The 23,815-nt window shown below is 34.1% G+C and overlaps 2 protein-coding genes across 2 annotated transcripts; both read left to right on the top strand.

Moving 5' to 3' along the window:
* Positions 1-17,073: 17,073 nt before the first annotated feature.
* On the top strand, positions 17,074-18,193 carry LOC111203816. The gene is made up of 4 exons (XM_022697898.1): positions 17,074-17,427; positions 17,509-17,748; positions 17,821-18,093; positions 18,188-18,193. The coding sequence occupies exons 1-4, from the start codon at positions 17,074-17,076 to the stop codon at positions 18,191-18,193; spliced, it is 873 nt and encodes a 290-aa protein (XP_022553619.1).
* Positions 18,194-19,297: 1,104 nt separating this feature from the next.
* LOC111204099 (RNA-binding protein CP29B, chloroplastic-like) lies at positions 19,298-20,455 on the top strand. The gene is made up of 2 exons (XM_022698302.2): positions 19,298-19,670; positions 20,100-20,455. Exons 1-2 carry the CDS (start codon positions 19,395-19,397, stop codon positions 20,250-20,252), a joined length of 429 nt encoding a protein of 142 aa, XP_022554023.1. The 5' UTR covers positions 19,298-19,394; the 3' UTR covers positions 20,253-20,455.
* Positions 20,456-23,815: the final 3,360 nt, after the last annotated feature.

Below are 23,815 nucleotides of genomic sequence, written 5' to 3' on the forward strand. Positions count from 1 at the left end.
CACCAGAAAACGGTGTTACTTCCAAAGGCTAGAAACGACTGGAAGAATCTTAGATTCTTGGATTATAAGTCGGTGGATGAGTACAATTCAGTCTTATTTAAGACGGTCTCGATGCTGAGACTTTGTGGTGAAGTAGTAACCGAAGAAGAGTTACTTGAGAAGACTTACTCGATATTCCATTCATCGAATGTGATACTGCAACAGCAGTACATAATGAAAGGCTTCGCCACATATATTGATCTGATCTCGTGCCTACTTCTGGCCGAGGCAAACAATGAGCTCCTGATGAAGAACAGTGAAGCTAGACCTGTTGGAACATCACCATTACCGAAAGCTAATGAGGTTGAAAAAAAAGAACCCAACGAGTGCAATTACGTCCAAAACAATAAGAGATCACACGACAATGGCCGTGGTGGTTACAAGGGGCGTGGCAGTGACAATTACTCGAACAGCTGAGACAACTACTCGACCGGCCGGAAAGGAAACCACAATAACCGTGGTCGTGGTTCCAATTATGGCCGTGGCCGAGGTAGTTATGGCCGTGGTCAAGGTGGCATATCCAAACCGTCTTACTCGACCAAATCCGTTTGTCACAGATGTGGAATGGGAAACCATTGGGCCAAGAACTGTAGAACCCCTAAGCACTTATGTGAGCTCTACCAAAAAAGTCTAAAGAACAAGAACCCGGAGGCTCACATGGTTCACGATTCCGGATATGAGGCCGATAATGATTCCGACATTGCTAAAGATGACCAGATGGACTTTGAGACTTCTGATTGTCTCAAGGACTAAATTTCGATACGACTTGTCTTATTGCTTTATGATTTGCTTTGATGTTTCACGATTTTATATATATATATAATAAGAATTGATTTTGAATTCATTATCTTGCCTGATCTTACTTGAACATATAAATGATTTTAAAGAGTTGCCTAAAGGGCATAAAACCAAGTAAGAAATCATGAATGGGTATAGTAAGCATAGTAAAGAAACTATGGCTAAGGCATTGCCTTAAAAGGCATTATACACACCCAAAAGAACATGTGACCCATTGAAGTTATAATGTATGGTTTCCAAGTAGAAACAATGGGTAAGGAAGGAAACAAGTTCCTTTAGATTTCAAGAAAAATAAACGCCTAAGACCTTATAAGAAAGTGGTCGAGACTATACCTAATGATCTCTACTGATTTAAACTATGTTATAGATCAGTATAATGAGAGGCAAGAGCCGTGGTAACCATATTGAGATACACCGCAAAATTTTACACTATATGGCATGATAGGATTAGCCTTCCTAAAGTCTAAACTTGATGCAAAGATTGAAAAGGCACAGAGTTATCCCGTAAAATGATCTCAGGTTGTGAAACATGTACACAAAAGGGAAACTCATTAGGCTTAATTGTCTCAAGCACCACGACCTTATAGTATGGTCATGAGGGGGAGAGAGGATAAATCCATGATCAATACTACAAGTTCGTGTACTACTATAACGGCCAAACCATAAAGGCCATTACTTGGCCATGTTATAAATCACCTATAAACGGCTTGGCCACGACTTGGCCATGACTTGGCTGTATAGTGCAGGCTTGGCCGCATACAATCCATTACCTATAAAGGTTCGGCCATGTAAGTCATTATCTATAAGACTAAGATTCTAAAGTCTATAAGCTTGGAGATATTATGTTTTACATGTATAGAATGATAATATGATCATATGCATCAGGCCATATAAGTGAGCATAGATATTCCCATCTCAGATTATATACGGGTCATAAAACCAGACATACACCATCTTAAGAAATTTTGAATAAACCACCACAAACATATATGTGCCGTCTAAGATGGAACCTCAGAAGAGGATTGAGAATATATAAGAATAATATCTTCTCCACGAATTCAAAGGACCGTGAGCCAAAACATGGGTGATTAAAATAGTGGCCAGATACGGATTGCATGAAACAAATGAATCTGAATATTAAAGGAGAAATATTATAAGCTGGATAAAGAATGTTAAAATTATGAATGGTTTTAACCATCATTGTCTTGGCAAAGATCCACGGACTAGAGATTATAATTTAAGACGTCCAAAGAAAGATTATATAAAGCTAGCTAATTGATAAGCTAATCGAAATGCCAGACACTGACCCGAGAAATGACTAACCAGCTTAACATCAAATGAATGTTCTAGAAGAGACATAATCAAGTTGCTATAGAGTCTATACAAGATAGACCAAGTGTTCCATAAGATAAAGGAATCTCGGATAGAAAAATGGTGCATAGACTACAGATCCGAGATTATAAGAGAAACCATACCAGACATTGAGAAAAGGCTGCGCAGCTACACATCTAAGGTACCAAACCATGTAGTCTTGGGACGCCAAGCTACTAGGTAACAAAGGTCCTGGATAATGAAATCTCAAAGTGATCAGATCATGTCTGGAACATAATGGAACCACATGAAAGTGTCGACACACACACACATTTGTATAAAGATACATAAAGTTATAGCACTTGAACATAAAGAGATGAAGCGAGGATCATGAACCCACGAATGAGTACTCATACAATCATAAAGATCATAAAAGATTATATTAAAAGATAAACGTGGAGGTTCAAAGTATCTAAAGGAGAGATGAGCGTATTGGCCATATACATATACAAAAAGGCCATCTGATCATCCAGTGAAATAGATGGATCTTGTGAGAAGTAAAGAAACCGTGAGAGATGTACATGATGTAAAGGTGTTCATGTTTTCCTAATAACATCATTAGATTATAGCTTGTTACACAAGGTACTCACAGAGATCAAAGGAACATATTATAAGGAGATAAACTTCTATGTGGTGGATGCTGCTACAGATTTTCGAAATTGACAATGGTCTGGTCATAAGAAAGAAATTAGATACAAATGATGTAGTAAGCAGCATATGGATCACTGGATAAGATGAAAGAACAGCTTCGTTCCTAAGCTGATTCATGGACTGAAACCTAAAGCAGCTGCATATAGTATGTAAAAGAAATTGATCACGCATTATCATTGATCTTGGAGTTGTATAAAAGACAATATAATACAGTCCATATATTTGAAATTCCTTGTGATTATACTAAACCTAAAAGAGGTTAGTAGGCATAGAATAAATCTATGTGGGTGTCCGACCAAAAGCGTCCAGCCCCGGTCCTTCAAACTAAAGATGTCCGACTCTGTCCGTCTAAGGGCGTCGGGCTCTTCTACTAGACGCGTCCGGCTTTTAAGACTAAAAGGCGTCTGGCCCTTCTTCTTGATCACGGGCTAGTAGAGACAAAAGATCAACCGGATACAAATGTATTGTAGTCCATAAGCTTGTGAGAGCCGAGATCTATGACCTAATAATATATATTTCAGTATGTGATATAATCCACAGCAACAGAGGTCATGAGACACCATCAAGAGATGGATAAAGGACTGCAATGTCCGAGATAAATACATATGGTATTGCCTAAAGCAAGAAAGATCGATGACCATATGTATGGATCATGAATATGTTCTGGCCAATAAGCCATAATATGGTAAAATTATAAAGCCATTGATATACATCTGTGTATAGAAGATACACCGAGACATAGGTTCATGATAACCATGCTTAGTACATCGTCCATGAGTACTTGGTTTATCCGACCAAAGTAAAGAGTTAACAGTAGACGATCACGTCTAGACTATGGACACATGCAAACACGATTTGCAAAGACCCAATAGTGATCCCCGAGAACAATATGGTTCACATTATTTAGCACACATGCTTTACCGGGACACTCGATGTCAAGAGACATGAGAAACGACCTAAAAGGTCGAAGTGGTCTAGATACGGCTTAGTAATGAACTTGGCCGATTACTCTCTTCCTATACATACATGAAATATCACGCACCAAGATGCGTAGAATGTAGAAACCTACACTGAGGTTCACATTAGGGGGAGTAGTGCGTGTTGTACTCTTTTTCCTTCATCATGGTTTTGTTCCACTGAGTTTTTCTGATAAGGTTTTAATGAGGCAACATGAAGCGTACTACAAATCGTGTATTGTTATGGCATCCAAGAGGGAGTGTTATAAATCATGGAGTGGATTGCCATTAACCAGACCCGGTTCAAGACCGGCCCAATACCTAGAAGATGGAGAGATGGCCGAAGCCCTAGAGAGAGGAGAGAGAGAGCCGACTTCAGGAGAGAGAAAGGCGGCCACAAAGCTTGGAGAAAAGGAAACCCTTTCCTTTTCCTAGTAGATGTAATCTTTCCATTATTATGTATTAGTAGTTTTCCTAATCATAGTGAGTTTAGGTCTTGGATACTTTCCATTTATCTTCATCTTGTAATCTTTATATAAAGGAACCCTCTTGATCATTAATAAGAATATAGAAATATTCAGTCTCTAAACTCTCTAATTACAACAATAACATGACATTGTGCAAAGAATTATCAAGACAGAAATCCATCTCGGATACCCATATTGTCGCATATAATTCAGGATTATATTCTGATTGATACAGATAATACCATACCGTCAATTTTTGGTGGCTTTGTTAAAATTTAAAGTTATGATTGACGGATCTTTTTTTGTCATTGTTATTATATCCGAGTAGACTTGAAATGGGATTATAACAAATAAAGAAGCATAATCCATGATTTGACAAACGCCCACAATTATAGTATAAAGTAAAAGGAAAAGAATAGAAAAAAATGAAGACACGAAAAGCAACATGTCTGGTTGGCCGTAGAGCCGCGGAGGTGGCAAAAAAGGATAGACAATCCTTCTATCATTCAGAACATGATTAACCCGAAGTTTTTAGGATGAAGTTCTTAGCTTTTAACTAAAAAAGCTAAAAACCGGTTCTTAAATAAAGACTTTAAAAAATGGTTCTTACATTTTTTAGTTAAAAGTTAAGAAACAGTTTATTAACTTCCGTTAAAAACCCGAACGCCGGATTAATCATGGTCTCATTCAACCGAGTCCCTCATTTACTATTCTATCTTGATTAAGCAGCTCCGAAACTTAGGTCATGCTTTAAACGAATGTATACGTTATTTTTTATATTATTATAGTTTTCTTGTTGATTTTCTTCTTCGTTGATTCTTATGTACTCTATTAGTCATGTGTTCCTTTTCATGAATAATATATATATATATATATATAAAAATTATTCTGTTAGTTTGATATTGACTTTACTTATAGAGCGGCAAACTCATGTTTTTCAATTTGTATCGTTACTAATTTTAAAATTTGGCAAAATACTTTTATACAACTTTTTCACTGTTTTACTAATATATCCTGATAATATTCAATTTTTAAATAAAATATTTTTACTGTCGTCGAATAAAAACTTATAGAAAAAGGAAAAGAGCCAAAATTTTCAAATCAGTTGAACAAAACTTAAAAACATCATATCCGATTTACCATTTCAATCAAATAATTTTGTTGTTATTAAATAAACATTTATAGAAAAAGGAAAAGAACCAAATAAAATCATATCAAATATTTTCAAACCAAGTTAAACCGATACCAAAACTGGTCCTAATACCAAAATCTGCTTGCATATATATATACCTAAATGTGCAAGCAACGTAATTATTTTAAAGCTTATCGTCTCTTTCATAAAAACTTATGTGAGAAAAAGTAATGGATCATAATTAAATTGATTGTAAAATGTTTCATCTCTTCTCTCAACTGATATTCTACACTATGGTGATTGAATGAACAAACAAAAAAAAAACTAATATACTAGGCTACTATAATTTATTTTGAACTCAATTATACAAATAAGGCAAATACGATTTTTAAATTGTTGGATTGTAATATATTCACTCTGTCTCTAAAAATATAAATGTTTTAAAATAAAAATTATTTTTTTAATGCATGTATAAAGTTTTATATGAGATTTTTATTAGTTATAAATGGTAAATCGCAAACTTCAAAAAGATTAATTTTACTTTTTGAAACACTATTGTTTTAGAATTATGGGAAATTTATAAATACAAAAAAATAAGTTTATTAAAATTTATTATATGTTATTGTTATGTGTAAAAAAGACAAACATACATCTATCAAAAACAAAGGAGTATACATTTAGTAAAAAGAGTGAGTCACTGTAGTGGATTAGTGACTATGATTCGAAAGAGTACTATACATTTAAAGAAAATAATAACCCGCTGTTTTTTTTTGTTGATAAACCCTATTGGCTGATCATGTCGGCCTCGGGAGGAACACACTTAGTGCTATAGAGTAAAATAGCTACCACACTGCCTGACCCGAGTTTGGAATACTTTCCGGCTAATGCCAGGGGGTAAACCGATCATCTGTTACGATCCACCTTGTAAACCACTTGGGCCGAAGCCCAAGTCTAGACTGGCCAAGTGATGATAATTTAGTTCTCAGGAGGAATCGAACTCAAGACTGATGTGGGTACGCACCAAACCCCAAGAAATTGCCACTAAGCTACCACCATTTGGTTATAACTCGATGTTTCATGTGTTTTTTCACTACTCGTGATCTTGAATCGAAAGATTTGCAAAGGCAAGCCATGATGTAAGCTTTGTCTACTAAATATATATAGTTTTACACTACTAAAGGTCTTTGTTTGCATGAGTGTCCTTATATGTGTGTATGGTTGAAAGCAAGTTAAAACAGAGAGGTAAGATAAACGATGATTTTTCTTCTCTTTTGATTCGGCATAGTAAAGTTGGTGCGTCAACCATGCGTTAGTGGTCGGGTAGTACATGGCGTTCTACCATCTCTAATGAGCGGAGTTCAAATCCGTTACTACTCAATTTACCTTAATGTGTAGTCACACGGATATGAAATCATATTTTGGACTCTATTTAAATACTCAGAGAAAAGATTCATCCGTAGACTGCATCTCCCTTTAGAGATTAATATGTACCTCGTCCGAAATTCCCCCAGATTAAACAAATAAAAGTTGGTATGTCTCTTCGCATCTTCGCCCTTCTAGTCTTTTATCATCACCAAGTCTTCCCATTTTGTTAGGTATCACAATCTTTCCTTCATTTTTATAAATAGGCCCCCTGATATATAATATATACGAACTTTATGTTTTTGTTTTGCTTACTCATGACATTGACATTAAAAGAATATATAAGCACGATTATTTTCTGCGTCATTTTTAATAAACCTAATATGTCTTCAAATTGTTTGATATTTTAGAGATAATCTTCATGTTATTTGTCAAATAAATACTTGTAATCAAACTATTGGTGTATATAACCACTACAATTTTTCGTTTTGATTGATGGTGGTTATAGACTCATATAGTTAGATTCTTAGATAGCTTTAGTTTTTTTTTAATGTGTGTTAAATTAATTTAGAGTAAAAAATTGTTTTTACAATAGTTGTGACTTAAGAAGTGGTTTTGGCCTAGTGATAAATGAACTTTGGCTGGAGTTTCCGCCATGGGTTTGATTTCCCTTGGCCACCCATAAAAGCCTTAAGTGGCAAAAAAACTCAGATTTCTATAGACCTCGTGGTGATTAGTCATTGAGCCTAAAAAACTTTTGGGATCACACCACAATTATCAAAAAAAAAAAAAGGTGTGACTCATACTGAACTTTTTTTTTAAATAAAAAGATTAAACAGATAGAGATCGGTGGTTGAGATGGTTATCGTGAAGCGCATCATCGACCATAGCACCTTCGTATGGGTTCCTTTTCATCCCTCAGAACGAAGAGATTATGTTGTGTACCATTATATCAACGTTGTGAACAGTAGCCAGAACCGGCTCAACACTGGTAGAGGCCCTAAAGCAAAAAAAAAAATTTACCATCTAAAATTTAATCAGAAATATTTTTAATATTTTGTAATGAAAATAAAAATATACACATCAAATAATTTTGGGCTCTTTTCAATTTTATTTATTATATTTATAATTTTTTTTTGTATATAAAAATATAAATTTATTAAAAAAATTTGCTCCTTAATTATTATTATACGGAGGACACGGACTTGGACCAGGACGCGACCGCTTTTAAATAGAAAGATTAAACAGATAGAGATCGATGGTTGAGATGGTTATCGTGAAGCGCACCATCAGCACCTTCGTATGGGTTCCTTTTCATCCCTCAGAACGAAGAGATTATGTTGTGTACCATTATATCAACGTTGTGAACAGTAGCCAGAACTGGCTCAACACTGGTAGAGGCCCTAAAGCAAAAAAGAAAAAAACTTGCCGTCTAAAATTTAATCAGTAATATTTTTAATATTTTGTAATGAAAATAAAAATATACACATATCAAATAATTTTGGGCTATTTTCAATTTTATTTATTATATTTATAATTTTTTTGTATATAAAAATATAAATTTATTAAAAAAAATTGGCCCCTTAATTATTATTATAGGACACGGACTTGGACCAGGACGCAACCGCTTGTCCCCTCTCCCCCCCCCCCCCCCCCCCCCCCCCCCCCCTCTTACAAATTAGGGTTATCATTTAGTTGTTTAACATTTCATCAAATTTTAAAAGGAAAATACAAGTAAATGTTTTTATCATATGGGTCATTTGACCACCCTAATTACACGCTAGCTTCACCACTGGTTGGGGAGTAATTTGAGCTGCTGGTATAAAGGGTGACTTGAAAAGTTTAGCGGATACAGTAGAGAAGGACACTATCTTGAGCCTTATCAACCAATATTTGTAGAATCTTATTCCATTGTGTCGTTTATTCCAAGCCCATTAACTTTCGACAAAGGTTATATTGGAAAAATAGGTGATATAGTGTCTCTAATGAAGCGTTGCATCGAATACAAGAAGCATCTGTCTGAGTATTCTAACTCTTCATCTTGGTTACCGTAGACAAGATTCTATTTTATCATCAATTCAATCACCACTCACGTTTTTTTTTTCTTTTTCACTATCATGAATTGTATTTCAGACAAGAACATCATATTTGGGGGTAGCTTGCGTGAACCATACTCCCTTGTACCACCGGACTGGTTGGTTGCTTTCGCGAGTAAGCTACCATGTATGTTTTGTTTCAAATTTTAGGCTTAAATACGCTGACATTTAGAGATTGTTTTACGTTTATGTAATGTTAAATTTTTTTGTAAATAAAAAGGAAGGGGGTAAAAAGACAAAGCCCATTAGGTAAAATATTAAGGACAGAACTTGAGTTCACCCCTAAGGTGAATTATACAATTCACCTCACTTCCCTAAACCCATTTAAACTGCCACATAGGATTACAAGAAAAAAAGTATTAATTTTTTTTTAATAAATGGAAAATAGCTTTGTAAAAAAAAAAGGAATTAACGTTGTTACGCCGTCCATCGTTCTTCTTCTTCATCGCTTTACACAAAACATAGGAATATAAGAGTTTGTAGAAAAAAAAGGAATTAACGTATGACGGTTCCGTTAAAAATTTTGATCTGATTTCTCCTTCTTCATTCTTCGGGTTCTTCTTCTTTTTCATCCCAGAAACACCCAAATAATTTTTCACGTACCTTGCAGGTTTGAGCTACTTCATCACTCAATTAACATAATTATCCCCAAGTTTAATTATTGTTTGTTATATATATCTCTTGATCGTGTAGTTATAAGTATAACTAGAGTTATTAGATCTTTAGTCATGTCTATGTATAATCATATTTGATTTTCTTTTAGATATTTTGATTATCACGTTTATATATGAACAAGCAATAGGGAGATTGAGTCAATTAGGTTATTCTATGCTTTTGTTGCTTTATTTTGATGGTGACAAAAAAATCAATAACTAATGATTATTGCCACACCATTGAAGTCACAATTATTCTGCAATAAGTAATAATTATAGAAAGAAAAGAATTTTGATGAAGTCATACACGTTAGTGGGGTTCCGTGAATGAATCAAAGTTATTATTGGGACATTCTATTGCTTAGCTTGTTATAGGGGACATCTAAAATTATTTTTCATCATTCCCACAATTTCAGACAAAAATAAAGCCAAATCGTGATGTATGAGCTTTTTTGTTTTACTCCTCATGGTTATATGTTATCTAGAATAATTTTTAACTATTGTTTGTATTTTTCTATATAGTTGCAATGGGAAGTAGTCATTTAAATGGTCAAGAAACTGTTCCCGCTAGTCAGGATGAATCTCGTATGCAAGTCTCAGGTGAAACCAGTTTGTTAAGTTAGAATTCAGATGAGTTTTTAGCTGAGGAAAAAGATGATATACTCAGTGATGACAGTGCTTCAGTCAGCGATGACAATGCTTCAATTGGTGATTTTGGTGAAGAAGAGGACATAAGCAACAATCAAGATTATCTTCAAATTGAAGATGTTGATGCTTTAGAGGCAAACAATGAGAATCTGAAAAAACATGAGCTCTGTATTGGAATGGATTTTAGTTCTGATGAGTCTGCATATAAAGCTTATAGAAAATATGGAGGCAGTCATGGTTTCGATGTAAGGAGACAACAAACTGTGGAAAAAAACAATAAGCTAGTAAGGATGGTTTATGTATTGCTCAAAAGAGGGGCTTAGACAAGAACCTAAAGTCAAGAAATCATATTCACGACCAACCACAAGGTGTGGTTGTAAAGCTCGCATGTCTTGTTATCTTAGAGTAACAAAAGATATAAGATTGTGACTTTTGAGCCGAATCACAACCATGATTTAGTGAGGACACCTATTAAGCATTTGCTTAAGAGTAACCGAGCAATCTCTATCTGTCAAAAACAACATGCTGATGATGCTGATATGTCAGGAATTTCAGCAAAAGCAACAGTTGAAATGATGAGCAGAGAAGTTGGGGGCAGAGCAAATCTAGGTTTCATGGATAAAGACCTGAAAAACTACATATACCGTAAGCGGATGGCAGCAATGGAAAAGGGAGATGCTAGAGCTGTTTTGGAGTACTTTCAAAAAAAGAAAGAGGATAATGCATCTTTTTTTTACTCAATGCAACTTGATGAGGACGATATGATCACTAATATCTTCTGGGCAGATGATCGGTCAATTAGTGATTACAATATCTTTGGAGGTGTTGTTTGCTTTGATACAACTTACAAGACCAACGAATATGAAAAACCGTTTGCTCCATTTGTTGGCGTCAATCATCATAAGCAATCTATCGTGTTTGGTGCTGCGCTCTTATATGATGAAACCACAGAGTCTTTTGAGTGGCTTTTTCAGACTTTTCTTGGAGCAATGTCTGGAAAACAACCGCAAACAATTTTTACAAACCAATGTGCAGCAATGGCCAATGCAATAGAAAAAGTGTTCCCTGAAACAAAACATAAGTTATGTGTTTGGCATATTTGCCAAAATGCTGCAAAGAGGCTGAGTCGTGTATTTCATGGACCAGATCAGTTTGCCATAGACTTTGGAAAATGTGTATATGACCATGAGAATGAAGTAGAGTAGTTATCGGCATGGAGTGAAATGCTTGAAAAGCATGGATTGGCAGAGAATAAATGGTTGAAGGATTTGTTTGAGTTGAGAGAAAAATGAGCAAAGGTATATGGTCGCCAAACTTTTACAGCTGATATGATGAGCACACAGCGTAGTGAAAGTATGAACAATATTTTGAAAAAATACTTGAAGTGCGGTTATAACTTGTTGCGCTTCTTTGAACACTATGAGAGAGTGTTGGATGATCGGCTATTTAAAGAATTAACTGCTGACTTTAGCATGATGTATACCTCACCGGTCTTATCCTGTAGAAATGTTACAACATGCAGTGGATGTGTATACACCTGAAGTCTTTACCTTGTTCCAGAAGGAATACACAGCTATTGGTGATTATGTTGCCAAAAGGGTCAATAAGTCTGAGATAGGAAGTGCTGAATACAATGTATCTTTTCGTGGTGTTGGGAGAAATCATTTGGTTAACTATGTTGCTGCAAACGAAACGATACATTGTAGTTGTATGAATTTTTCTTTTGCTGGAATCTTATGTCGGCATGCATTAAAAGTGTTGGCCAAGAAGGATGTGAGAAGAATTCCACCTACCTACATTTTGAATCGATGGAGTAAAGAGGCTAAAACACGAACCATATCCTTAATTTTATCATTCAACGACACCTAATGATTCAGTGAAGCAATCAATCGGAAAGCGATACAGTCATATATGTTGTACTTTCCGGGTGATAGCATATGTTGCTGCTGAATATATAGAACTGACGTTGTGTGCAGATGAAGCTGCCTTTCAGTTGCTTGACAAATTGAAGGAAAAGAAAAAAGAACTTGTGAAAGCTAATAAATGGATGCTCCCTACTTCAGATTTTCAACTTGTGGAAGAAGAAGAAGAAGTTCTAAATGCACATGGAATAAAAAGAAAAAATCCTCCTGGACGACCAAAGAATCAAAAAGTAGGATGCCATGGTCGATATTTGAGTGTGCTTAAAACGAAAACTCGTGGTATATCAAAATCATCCAATAACGGTACAGCAAAAAAGAAGTTGTCTTTTCAGGTATTTGATTTTTTTTTTATCTAATCTTCGTCAAATTTGGGACTTAATCAATATATATATATCAGGACTCAAGTATTCCTCCTGATACTGATTTATCTGTTGCTGCCACTAGTTCGAGCTTATACCATGATCCTTCTTTTTCACAACTACTCCAGGGTAATAATTCATTCTCTATACTATTTATATTTGAGTTATCTGCTTTTTTAGTTATTTTGTGTTTCATATTTTGTAGGGATTTGACAAGAGTGGATCATCGTAAAACTCTATTTTTTAAATGTGAAAGCAGACATTATGTTTTTTTCGTTCTTACTTTTGGTGTTTCTAGCGTATTCTTACTCTTACACTTATTATTATCTTTAAAAAAATCAAGGCCATATCCATCTTCAACGTCTCTGCTGAACGTTTAACAAAGCACACACAATGCTCAACACTTCATAGACCGTTGTATTCTTCTATCTCCAAACAAAAACAAACTAAACAAAATAATATATAGATTAATACTAGAGGTTGATGTTGGAACATTGGCAGGTTTGTTGGAACAAACATGTTTGAGTTTCGACAGAAAAAAAAAACATGAGAGAGTGAGATATTAAAAGTAAGAACATAAGATTTCAACAAGAAAAGTTGAACATGGTATAATAGAATGTAAATCACCCAACGTTGTGGTGCATGAATCACCCAACGTTGCAAGCGTTGTATTGAATCCACTTAGAGATAAACTAACATATCACTCTGATTTCTGTTAATCTTCATCTTCTCTTTGGGACCAATATTTTAGTGACCAATTGATAGAAATAAAGCTTGCAGAACATATATACCCATAGCGTGATTCAGATTTGTAAATGTTGCAAGCGTTCCTCTACTTGGGCTTTATAGCTCTGGTTGTTATTCTTATTTTTTTAAACCTCGCAATGCAAGTCTCGGTTTGCTTATTCTTAAAGAGATCAGGATAACCTCTCACAAAATTATGGAGAGACAACAAAGACCTCTCCACTCAACTCAAATACTCTCGGCCCGCCCAGCCTCTCCATCGTCTTTGTTTCTCTTGTTCACTCACTTACTCTCTGTTTTTGTTCTCACATTCATACTTCTTCTTCATTTTTCTGTTTCTCGTGGCTCAAGTCTCTTCTTCTTCTCACTTCTTTGTAGCTTGTTCTCTGTTACTCTCTTTGTTCTTCGTTACTTACTTACTCTGTTTTTGTTCTCACACTCACCTTTCTTCTTCACTTTTTTGTTTCTTGTGGCTCAAGTCTCTTCTTCTTCTTCTCACTTCTTTGTAGCTTGTTCTCTGCTACTCGATCTCCTTGTTCTTCTTCTTGGGCACTTCTTCTTAGATCCACTTAGTTTGTAGATTTAATCAAACGTTCAATTCGAACAAAAAAACTTATTTTCTTAACTTGATGCCCTTTTTCTCCATCTTCTTCTTCCTCTTGTTTGATACTTTTTCCAGAAATCCATGGATGAACGTGGTTAATTTAGCTTAGACAAGGTGAAATTGAATTAGGATTTGAAAGAACATAATAGGAGATTAAAGCTTGACAAACCCTTATATTCCTATGTTTTGTGTAAAGCGATGAAGAAGAAGAACGATGGACGGCTTAACAACGTTAATTCCTTTTTTTTTACAAAGTTATTTTCCATTTATTAAAAAAAAATTAATAAAATTTTACTAGTAATCCTATGTGGCAGTTTAATTGGTTTAGGGAAGTGAGGTGAATTGTATAATTCACCTTAGGGGATGAACCCAAGTTCTGTCCAAATATTAATCACGTAAAACAATATATGTATAATGAACTAGTTTCATCCCCTTGTTGCTGTTTGGGATTAGAGTCTGTATGCGGACGTTTATATTTTAATAGAAACTCTCCCATGTTGGAAAAAAAAAACTAGCTAGTATTCTAGCGCGTAACATGAACGGAGACCATTCCAATAGAAACACAGTACAGTTTTGTCCTTTCGCAACCCGAGATTTATTAGGGATATATATACCACATCGGGAATTCTAAGGGACATTAAGTAATATATAAAAGGTTAGGGCCAATCAACTAATTACCAATTGGTTTTAAGTTGGAAGCTCATAATTAAACCCGAATCTAACATGGTACCAGAGCCCAGATCCTAAATACTCTAAACTCCTAATTAAAATTAAAAATTAACTCTTCTGACCGGGTATAAAAGTCGTGATTAATCCTTCCAACCGAGTATAAAAGTTGTGTTAAACTCGCTCGACCGAGTATAAATGTCCTAAAGTTCCGAGATTTCTGGCCGATAAGAGCCATCATCTCGAGGAGTGGTATTAGGGATATATATCTCACATCGGAAATTCTAAGGGACATTAAGTAATATATAAAGGGTTAGGGTCAATCCACTAATTATCAATTGGTTTTAAGTTGAAAGCCCATAATTAAACCCAAATCTAACGAGATTTATAAGATAACCGGGTCCATCTTAGCAAAAAAAGATATCTTGGTCTAGACTCTTGACGCTGATTTTCACATCGATTATCTATTGGTGTCCATTGTCTTCTTCTACATTAACTGTCACTATCACGCTATTATGACTTTAGGATATTGGGGCACAATATACAAACTGAAAATGGTATTATCATATACCGAGTTATTTAGGAAAACAAACTTTTTGCATTTGAAAGATTATCTTTTTTTTTGTGCACATTTATCAAAAAAAAAAAAACTTTTTGCATTGTTTTTCTTTATGGATGCACACTCGTATCATGGACCTGATTTGTAAATGTTAAAGAAGCAATTCTGTCAATTCTGTAAAAGGCTCTTAATATGGCCTCAACTCGTCAATTCTGTAAAAGGCTCAGGTTCGAACTATAAGGGCCCATAATCTTTCAAATTTTCAAACTGTTGTAAATAGGCCTCTAACTACATAATGTAAGACCCAGCACCTAATGGGTCTTTACATATTCGAAATCGCAGGGGGTAAGACTTCTTTTACTTTTACAGTTTTACCATTTTTAATAAACTGTATACAATTATAAATTAATACTTGTTAAATTAATAAACATTATAAATTAATAAATTTTATCGGTCTGGAATTAGATAGATGGAAAATATAATACAAATCGATAAAATAATAAGATAATAATTTTATAAAATATATTAATATACATTATTTTTTATAAAAAATATTATTATTTGTTTTATATTCACAATGAAATCTATTTCTACTTTCTTAATACTTTAAAATATTTTGAAATATTTAATAAAATTATATTTAGAAACACATTTAAATTTTATGTTACATATTTTATATACACCAAATAATATAGTAAAATAATTTGAAAGATGAGTTTATAAAATTTAATCAATTTATAAACTGTAAAATTAACTATTTTCTATATATATATATATATATATATATATATATATATATTCTAAATGTAAAAATCTAAAAAGAACTTTTTATAAATTAATAAAACAATATTGTTTTGGTATTATTAATTTATAGAGTTTTTAATATATGAGAGTATTATGTGAGACTGTAAGTAAAAACGTCGTTTTACCATTGGAAATCGCGTATTTTACATCACACATACATACATTTTTAGTAAAATATCTGAAAACGATCAGGAAACATAAGTCTTTTATCATGAATTCATGATACATAAAGGATAATACTCTATATATTATTAAAAACACGAATACTTGTGTGTTGGAGAAAGCTTCTACAAAGACAAGATTTTTTTCGGTCTTCGTTTTTGAATTATTTAAACCAACTTTGAATCCTCATGTCATGCCAACGTTGTTCGATAATATGTTTTTTTGTCAACATTTATATCACTAAACTTTCGATCAAAATACAACAAGGGCATGATTAAGGTTCGCTAAAAATATAACGGAGAGAAGAGAGTTGCAAGGTAGAATGCATGGGATCTCATTCTGCTCCAACCTTGATCACAAGTCCAAAAAAATTTGGAGGCTCTTGAAATCTGCATTAGCTGCCATTTGAATTGCTTCCTTGAGTGCCAAAGCTTCAGCTGCTGAACCTTTACAATTGTTTGATCTTCCAAACGAAGAAAACAACCCAAACCACAATTCTTGGTAAAATCATTCCAAGCACCATCAACCTAAAGATTGCTTATTGAGCGCATCCCTTTTCTACAACATAATTTCAAGTTCACCTTACAACAATATATGCAGAATTAATATGATTTGCTACGTACAACGTAGTTAAAAGAATTAGATATATTATCAACAGAATTTACATTAATCAGACTTCAAATCCAGAGTTTAATATTTAACCTAATACAACCTAACTTCAAGTACTGAAATGATAAGGAACAACTGTAAACCAACAAAGCTTAAAGCTCTTTGAAAAACATAGCGTCAGGTCCTCCAAGTTCAAAACATCAAAACATATACTATTCTACGAAGAGAAAACAAAGCCATTAGTCTCCAACACAAAAATGTGACTATGAAATTGTTGTCTATCTTATGTTCTTTACTACAAATGGTACTTAGATTTCGGTTCTAGGCATAACACTCAACATATTGAAAAACTTAAAATAAATACGCGAGTTAATCAAAAACAGATCATACTGCTATTACTTACTACTACTAACAAACCAAATGAGCCTAGAAAGAACCTCTCAGGCCCGCTTCCCTAGGCACACCTTTTGGATGGCTCTCCTCCGCTCCAGCGCCGTCGCTCAGCCCTCCTCCATGGCTTTGATGGTGACTGCTCCTACGTCGCGTTTCAGGCCGCCTCCAGATCCGCCGCTGCGTAAGTCTCCTCCGCTTGAAGCTCCCTCTGCCATCGATCCACTGGAACCGCCAGATCCTCCTGACGTTTCCTTTGTCCTCACTCTTCCTCGAAGCCCCATCTCCTCCTCCGATCCGTCTCTCCAAGCTCTTACCCGAATCTTAGATCTAAAGCTTCCTCTTCCATGGATGGTGTCTAAGATTAGTGGTGGTGGTGTTCCGCTTGTGTCTACCGGTGATAGTACTTTTGTCTACAGGTGGTTGCTCTGTGCGGTATGCAAGTCATCTTCATGTTGACACATGGACTGGTCTTCCATCAGCTAATGTTCCGACTTATCTTTCCTCCCTTTTAAGGGTTTCCAGGTTCACTTCCGCTCGTTAATTTCCGATTTCTGCTCTTCTGTTGAATGGGATACAAAGCTATTTGTCTGTGTGAGTTTGGAATTGAGGACCATAGCTTTAGCCGATGATGTACTTATGGACTTAACTTCTGTTGGTTCTACCGTTGTGCTCTTTGGTGGTCCTTTTGTCGCCTCAGTGCGATCTCTTAATGCTGTGTGCAGTTCTCTTAATGTTGTGTGCAGTCTTACTGTTGTATGCAGTCCTCTTTCAGTATTCATTCTAGCTTTTGGTGCTGTGTATTTGCATTTCTCTTTTTGGTGGCAGTTGAAAGAGAAATTCATTGGTAAAGTTAGCTGGATGAATATGATTATGGCGGGTTCAGATTATCCGTTTGTCTCATGTTTAGAGCAGTCTCTTTTTCCAATATTTCTTCATGTATGGAGTGAATTGGATGAACAAGCGTCGTTGGTATTGCAAGGATCTTCCTCCCAGAGAGTGCTCTCCTCTGCGTTTGGTACAGTATGTGTGGTCCTATGGGTTACACTAGATGCAATCTTTCAAGAAGCTTTTGAAACTGTTTTCATGCGATTTCTTATGGTTCGTTTTTATGATTTGTTTCGCCAACCTATATTTTATTTTACCAGCTCTTTGGTTTGTTTGGTTCGATGTAGCTTTGTTGTATCTTCCTTAGAGGTAGTTTAAACCTTTCTGATTTAAATAGAAGTATGGTTTGATAAATAAAAAAAAAAACCAAATGTGCGGTCTTATTGCTATAATTATTGTATTTTATAGTGAAAGAGTTGTATAAAATATATGCGGAATGGTATGACATATATAACCACTAAACATTTTTTTCAAATGCGCAGTCTTATTTCATTTTTCAGTCAAAAAAAAACATTTTTTTCCCTGCTATCATAATTTTATTTTATAATACTGCATAATAACATAAAAGTGATTAACCGATCTATAAGAAGACTTAACATTCATATGTGATAATAAAAAAAATGTAAAATTCAAATACAACTTGAAGTTTTTTCGTTTTCTTTTAATATACTTTGAGGTTGAAGACATGGAACAAGTCAGGCCCGTGGAGCACTGGTCATGTGGTCCCCGGATGCGTCGATCAACACAAACATAACATATCAACACCAATAGAAATATACAAATACAAGGTTGGTCGAAAATATATAATATATAGTGGAATATTTGCGGAAGCGACCAATCAGAAAATATTAGCAGATGTTCTCTGTTTTCTTTTGCCATATGAATCCCACCCACATGCACATTGACATTTGCAACTATCCCCGAGACATCCATCCTTGGTAATTTCTTTTCATTTCGCATCTTTGCACTATTTACCGGTTAGTAACTTAGTACTCCATCGTGATTCGATTATATAATACTCCCTCATTTTTTAAAAATTTATATTTTAGAAAAAAATTTGTTTCAAAAAATATACATTTTACATTTTCAATGTATAAATTAATTACAAATTGTAAATTTCAAAATACTAGTGTTTATAAAAACAATATTGGTTAAAAAATATGGGAAATAATTGATAACGGAAAATAATACATTAGTAACTAAAATCTGATATGTTTTTTTTAATAAATGTAAAAAACCTAAAATTTACATTTTTCTGAAACGAAGAGAGTATCTATTATTAATATCTTAGACCACCTCCGAGCCTTAATGAAAGGTTCTAAAAAAAACAAAAAAAAAAATAAATGGAAAATGAGTTAAAATGAGAGAACCGGTGCTAAATTTAACACTTTTAGAACTGATAAGGACCCTATACGTGCTCATTTGTTATTGGCTAATGCCTTCTCTCTCTTCCTCTTCCTTTTTGTCGATGTTTTTTCTTTGTTTGAGAAAGAGATCTTCGTCGATTTTGATCGATGGTTTTGAGAAATTATTTCTTCACTTCACCATGGCTGCTTCAGCTTCGTCTCTCCACCTTCAACCCCAAATCCCTTCCTTTCTCCATCTCCAGACCCGCCTCAGCTTCCCTCTTACCTCCTTCCATCTCCTTCAAACTCCACTCTGAATCCCCTTCCCTCTCCATCTCCGCTTCCTCCTTCTCTTCTGACCTCAAGCTCTTCGTCGGTAACCTCCCCTTCAACGTGGACAGCGCTCAGCTCTTCGAGAGCGCCGGAAACGTCGAGATGGTTGAGGTAAGAATGTCTCAGCTTTGTGACAGGAAGAAGCAGAGGTTTTTTGTTTCTTAATTTTCTTGGATTTGGTGGTGGGAGTCTAAAAATGTCTCAGCTTTGCGAAAGTTAGCACTTTTGAACTCCGTAGAAGGTATACGCTGATGATAGTTTGTATTGGAAATGATCATTCCATAGAATGGGAATGCCCCTTGTCAAATTCAGATGCTTAAGCCTTCTTTTGTTTCTTAATTTTCATACGTTTGGTGAAAGTTTAAACAATGTCTTACGTTTGGTGAAAGTTACCACCTCTGAGTACTCTTTTCTACTCAGCTTTTTCCGATGATATCATTTTGAGTCGTATGTGAAATATTCATCACTGTAAAGCTAGCTTATAATACAAAACTGCTTATGGTTTGGTGGCTAAACTTGTTTTATGCTTTGATCTTTTAGGTTGGACAAATATGCCATCTCCAAATACGCAGAGAGCTTCAAGTCTGTACCCAAAACCCTTGCCGACAACGCCGGCCTCAATGCGATGGAAATCATTGCTTCTCTGTACACTGGACACGGATCAGGAAACACAAAGCTAGTCAATGGCATTGACTTGGAGGAAGGTGCTTGTAAAGATGTCTCAGAGACAAAAGTCTGGGATCTTTTTTGCAACGCTAGTCCTGTTTCTTTTTTTCTTTATAACCTTTGCAATATGACTTGATGTTATGAAAGCATGTGACAACAAACCATTTCTTTTTTTCTCTCCCTGGTGTAAAGTTTGTGTTTCTTTTATCATTTCACCAAAAATTCTCTTACCATTTCACCAAAAACTTAGTTTCTTTTACCATTTTCGCACAACCGGAATCAAACCGAAGTTCACAAGTGGATTTCATGTATTCTACATATATGCTTTCAAATCTCGGCAATCTGATGAGAACTCGGAATCGAGTTCGTGATAAAACAATACTTCAACAATTGAAAGCCGATTTGGTTGAGAATTTATGACAAAAATTTGGAACAAATTAAGATTTCAACTAATCGGCTTTTTCTCGTTTACGATTTGTATTTAGCTTTTTTCGTTATTTTTAATATGCTTTTATGTCATTTTTATTTAAATTTTTATGTATGCTTTTTCTTTCATGTAATGAAATCCAATCATTCAATTTTAAAAAAAAAAATAAGAACCTCGATGAGGTTCTCCCATTGGACGATGAGAAAATTAATTAAACTATCAAGGGTTCTAAACTTTTCAAATCACAAAATTAACTACTAATTTATTCATTAGAACCCATAAAAGTCTCTAACCAATGGACTTGCTCTTAGAGCATCCACGTTGGCAAATATTCTTGATAGAGTACCTAAGCAATATTTTAATAGTATTATCTAATAATGTAATTAAATTTTATTACAGAAGGAAATAACTTCAATCATGTGATGACACATGTTAAAAGTAGTCTCTTAGCAAGAGCCAATCGTTTCTTCTCCTAAAAACGTCTCTGAATATTTCATCATCTTTCTAATCACTTTTTGATTTTTCTTATTATTTTGTTTTGTAAGGTACAAGGTAAGTTACCCTTGCTAATGATGCTCTTAACACACACACTCGCAATGTAATAATTTCAATTGGTGTCTTACTTGAGATTACTTCCACTTCCAAAAAATACTGACATTGTATTTTAATAGTCTACTAGCTAGAGACATGCAATGTAATAATTTCAATTGGTGTCTTACTTGAGATTACTTCCACTTCCAAAAAATACTGACATTGTATTTTAATAGTCTACTAGCTAGAGACATGCGTCTTTGTGCGGAGTGAGACTAACATTATATTTACAAAAAAATATTTTATAAAAATATTGTTTCTAATTTTACAATATAAAACATTAAATATTAAAATTATATTATATGGATTAATATGTACCAAAACATTCTACCCATATTATTCTACATAACAGTAAATGGTTCTGTTTTTTTTTTCAAATACAGCACGCCAACCTTTTATAATACGTGTTATGAATTAAAAGCTCATGCATCGACTTTTGTTTTGTTGTCAACGAATACTAGAAGGTCCATTGCAACTACTCTTTACGATAAAAGTGAACATATTGTAAATAATCAATTATAGAGGATGACATTTTAAATACAAAACAACACATTGATAAGCGAAGATTTAAACATACAATAGAACCTCTATAAATTAATAATATTGGGACTTTGAAATTTTATTAATTTATAGAGATGTTAGTTTATAAAAGTTTCTTTATTTAGATTTTCTATTTTAAGATATATTTATTCTAAGATAAGAAAAGTAGTTGATTCTAGTGTATAGACATTAATTGTTATTTTATGAAATTTGACAGTTATATTAATTTTATTATATTATTTGGTGTATATAATATATATTGCATATACTTTAAATTTCGTTTTAGTTATAATATTACTAAATCTCATCAAAAATATATTAAATGTTAAGAAAATATAAAGATAATTCCATTGAGAATATAAAACAAACAATATAGTAATAGGTTCTCACTTATATAAAATATGTATATATATAAGTTATTAATTTATGATCTTAATAGGACCATATATTTACATAGAATTTTCTAAAAAAAAATATTCTTATTATTTTATCGATTTGTGTCAAATTTTGAACCGGTCCAAGTTAGAATCAGCAAAATTTATTAATTTATAAATATTATTAATTTATCAAGACAAACAAATAAAGAAAAAGATCGAAAGAGGGCCAGGGTTCTAATTATTCGTGTTAATCAAGCACATAGTACATAACTGATATGTTTGCAAACTAAATGAGATTTCCATTTAATGGAGTACATAACACATATCAACTTAATTTTATGGAAAAAAATCTTATAATGTATAGCTTATTAGGAATATTAGAATTTTGAATACAATAGTGTTGACAATTTTTTACCGGAAAAATCCACTTTATTTACTAAATTACGTTTAAGTCATTGTTTGTCTAAAACGGTAAGTTGGTAACAATTAATTTTGTTACTTTGATCTTATTATCAAGCTTGATGCATACACTGCTTGTGTTAATATAAAAACTACATCATATTCATATGAATTTGGGCGGATTGTATCAATGTTTCACAGCAAATGGGAATAGTGCGGCCTGATTTGTAAGGAATTGGCAATCTATAAAAAAATTTAGCAAATTATTGTCTTCAATTTTTTTATTGTCTTCAAATTTGTTTAAAAAGTACCCAGAACATAGTCTATATATAAAATTATTTGATAGTTCTTGGCTTCACACTAAAAGGAAATAACCCAAAATTGTTCTAAGTAGGCTGCTCAGATATTTTGAATTTGGTATGATGTTCATCTCATAGCTTAACGTAGGCTGGTTTTAACTTATAATCATACTTGTTCTATTATTAAACAATGATAGATATGAACTGTAGCCTTATGACTATGATAGTTCAAAGTATTATTAAAATATCTGATTTAATTAACACTGATTTTCCATTTTCAATTATTGTTCTATGTATACTAATGACGATAACATATATGAAATGTTAAGAATTATATGTATTCATCACTATAGGAAATATGGATAGTGATAGCGGACGAAAAACGCTATGAATTTAGTATAATAGCTATTTTTTAGCCGCACTGACAGCGTCCGTTATAATAAGTCTGACACTTTTAATAGTGGTTTTTTCCTATACTATAGTTAACTATACAATGATAGCATTAGTTTATATGTAATTATTAATCTAACAATACTAAAAAAGAATAAGAAGCTTTCTTAGCTATGCCACGTCAGATCAGAAAATCAACCAATCAAATTCGTATTTAGTGCCATGTCATCAGCCGAGTCAACAAAGAAACCCTACGTTTCAAGGGCAGCATGCCGGTGTGTCCAAGATCGGCGTTAGATCCATCACCTGTTACCGCCAGATCCGCCGCCTACGGAGTTGTCCCGCGGCCGTAAACGGTGGCTCCGAAACAGAGACCAACTCCGAAACCCTAGCTTCACAGATCTGCTCAAGCCTCCAATCGTCGCTTAGGTCTGAGAATCACAAGCTGACGCACTCCCAAGACGGCGGGGAATAAGCTGGACCGAAGAGAAACAAACGAGAGAGAACCGCCATCCCTCACCGTAGATCCGTCGACACCATCTCCGTCCAGCTACGACCTACGGTACA

The sequence above is a fragment of the Brassica napus genome, chromosome C3 (genome assembly GCF_020379485.1).
Source record: "Brassica napus cultivar Da-Ae chromosome C3, Da-Ae, whole genome shotgun sequence".
NCBI lineage: Eukaryota > Viridiplantae > Streptophyta > Magnoliopsida > Brassicales > Brassicaceae > Brassica > Brassica napus.

What these genes read in the sequence shown, in the direction of transcription:
- LOC111203816 (XM_022697898.1), top strand. Translation starts at nt 17,074, where the DNA reads ATGGCTCTCCTCCGCTCCAGCGCCGTCGCTCAGCCCTCCTCCATGGCT. An exon ending in ACAGGTGGTTGCTCTGTGCG is followed by an intron (nt 17,428 to 17,508) that starts GTATGCAAGTCA and finishes CTCCCTTTTAAG; the next exon opens with GGTTTCCAGGTTCACTTCCG. An exon ending in TTGTGTGCAGTCTTACTGTT is followed by an intron (nt 17,749 to 17,820) that starts GTATGCAGTCCT and finishes TTTTGGTGGCAG; the next exon opens with TTGAAAGAGAAATTCATTGG.
- LOC111204099 (XM_022698302.2), top strand. Translation starts at nt 19,395, where the DNA reads ATGGTTTTGAGAAATTATTTCTTCACTTCACCATGGCTGCTTCAGCTT. An exon ending in GAAACGTCGAGATGGTTGAG is followed by an intron (nt 19,671 to 20,099) that starts GTAAGAATGTCT and finishes TTGATCTTTTAG; the next exon opens with GTTGGACAAATATGCCATCT.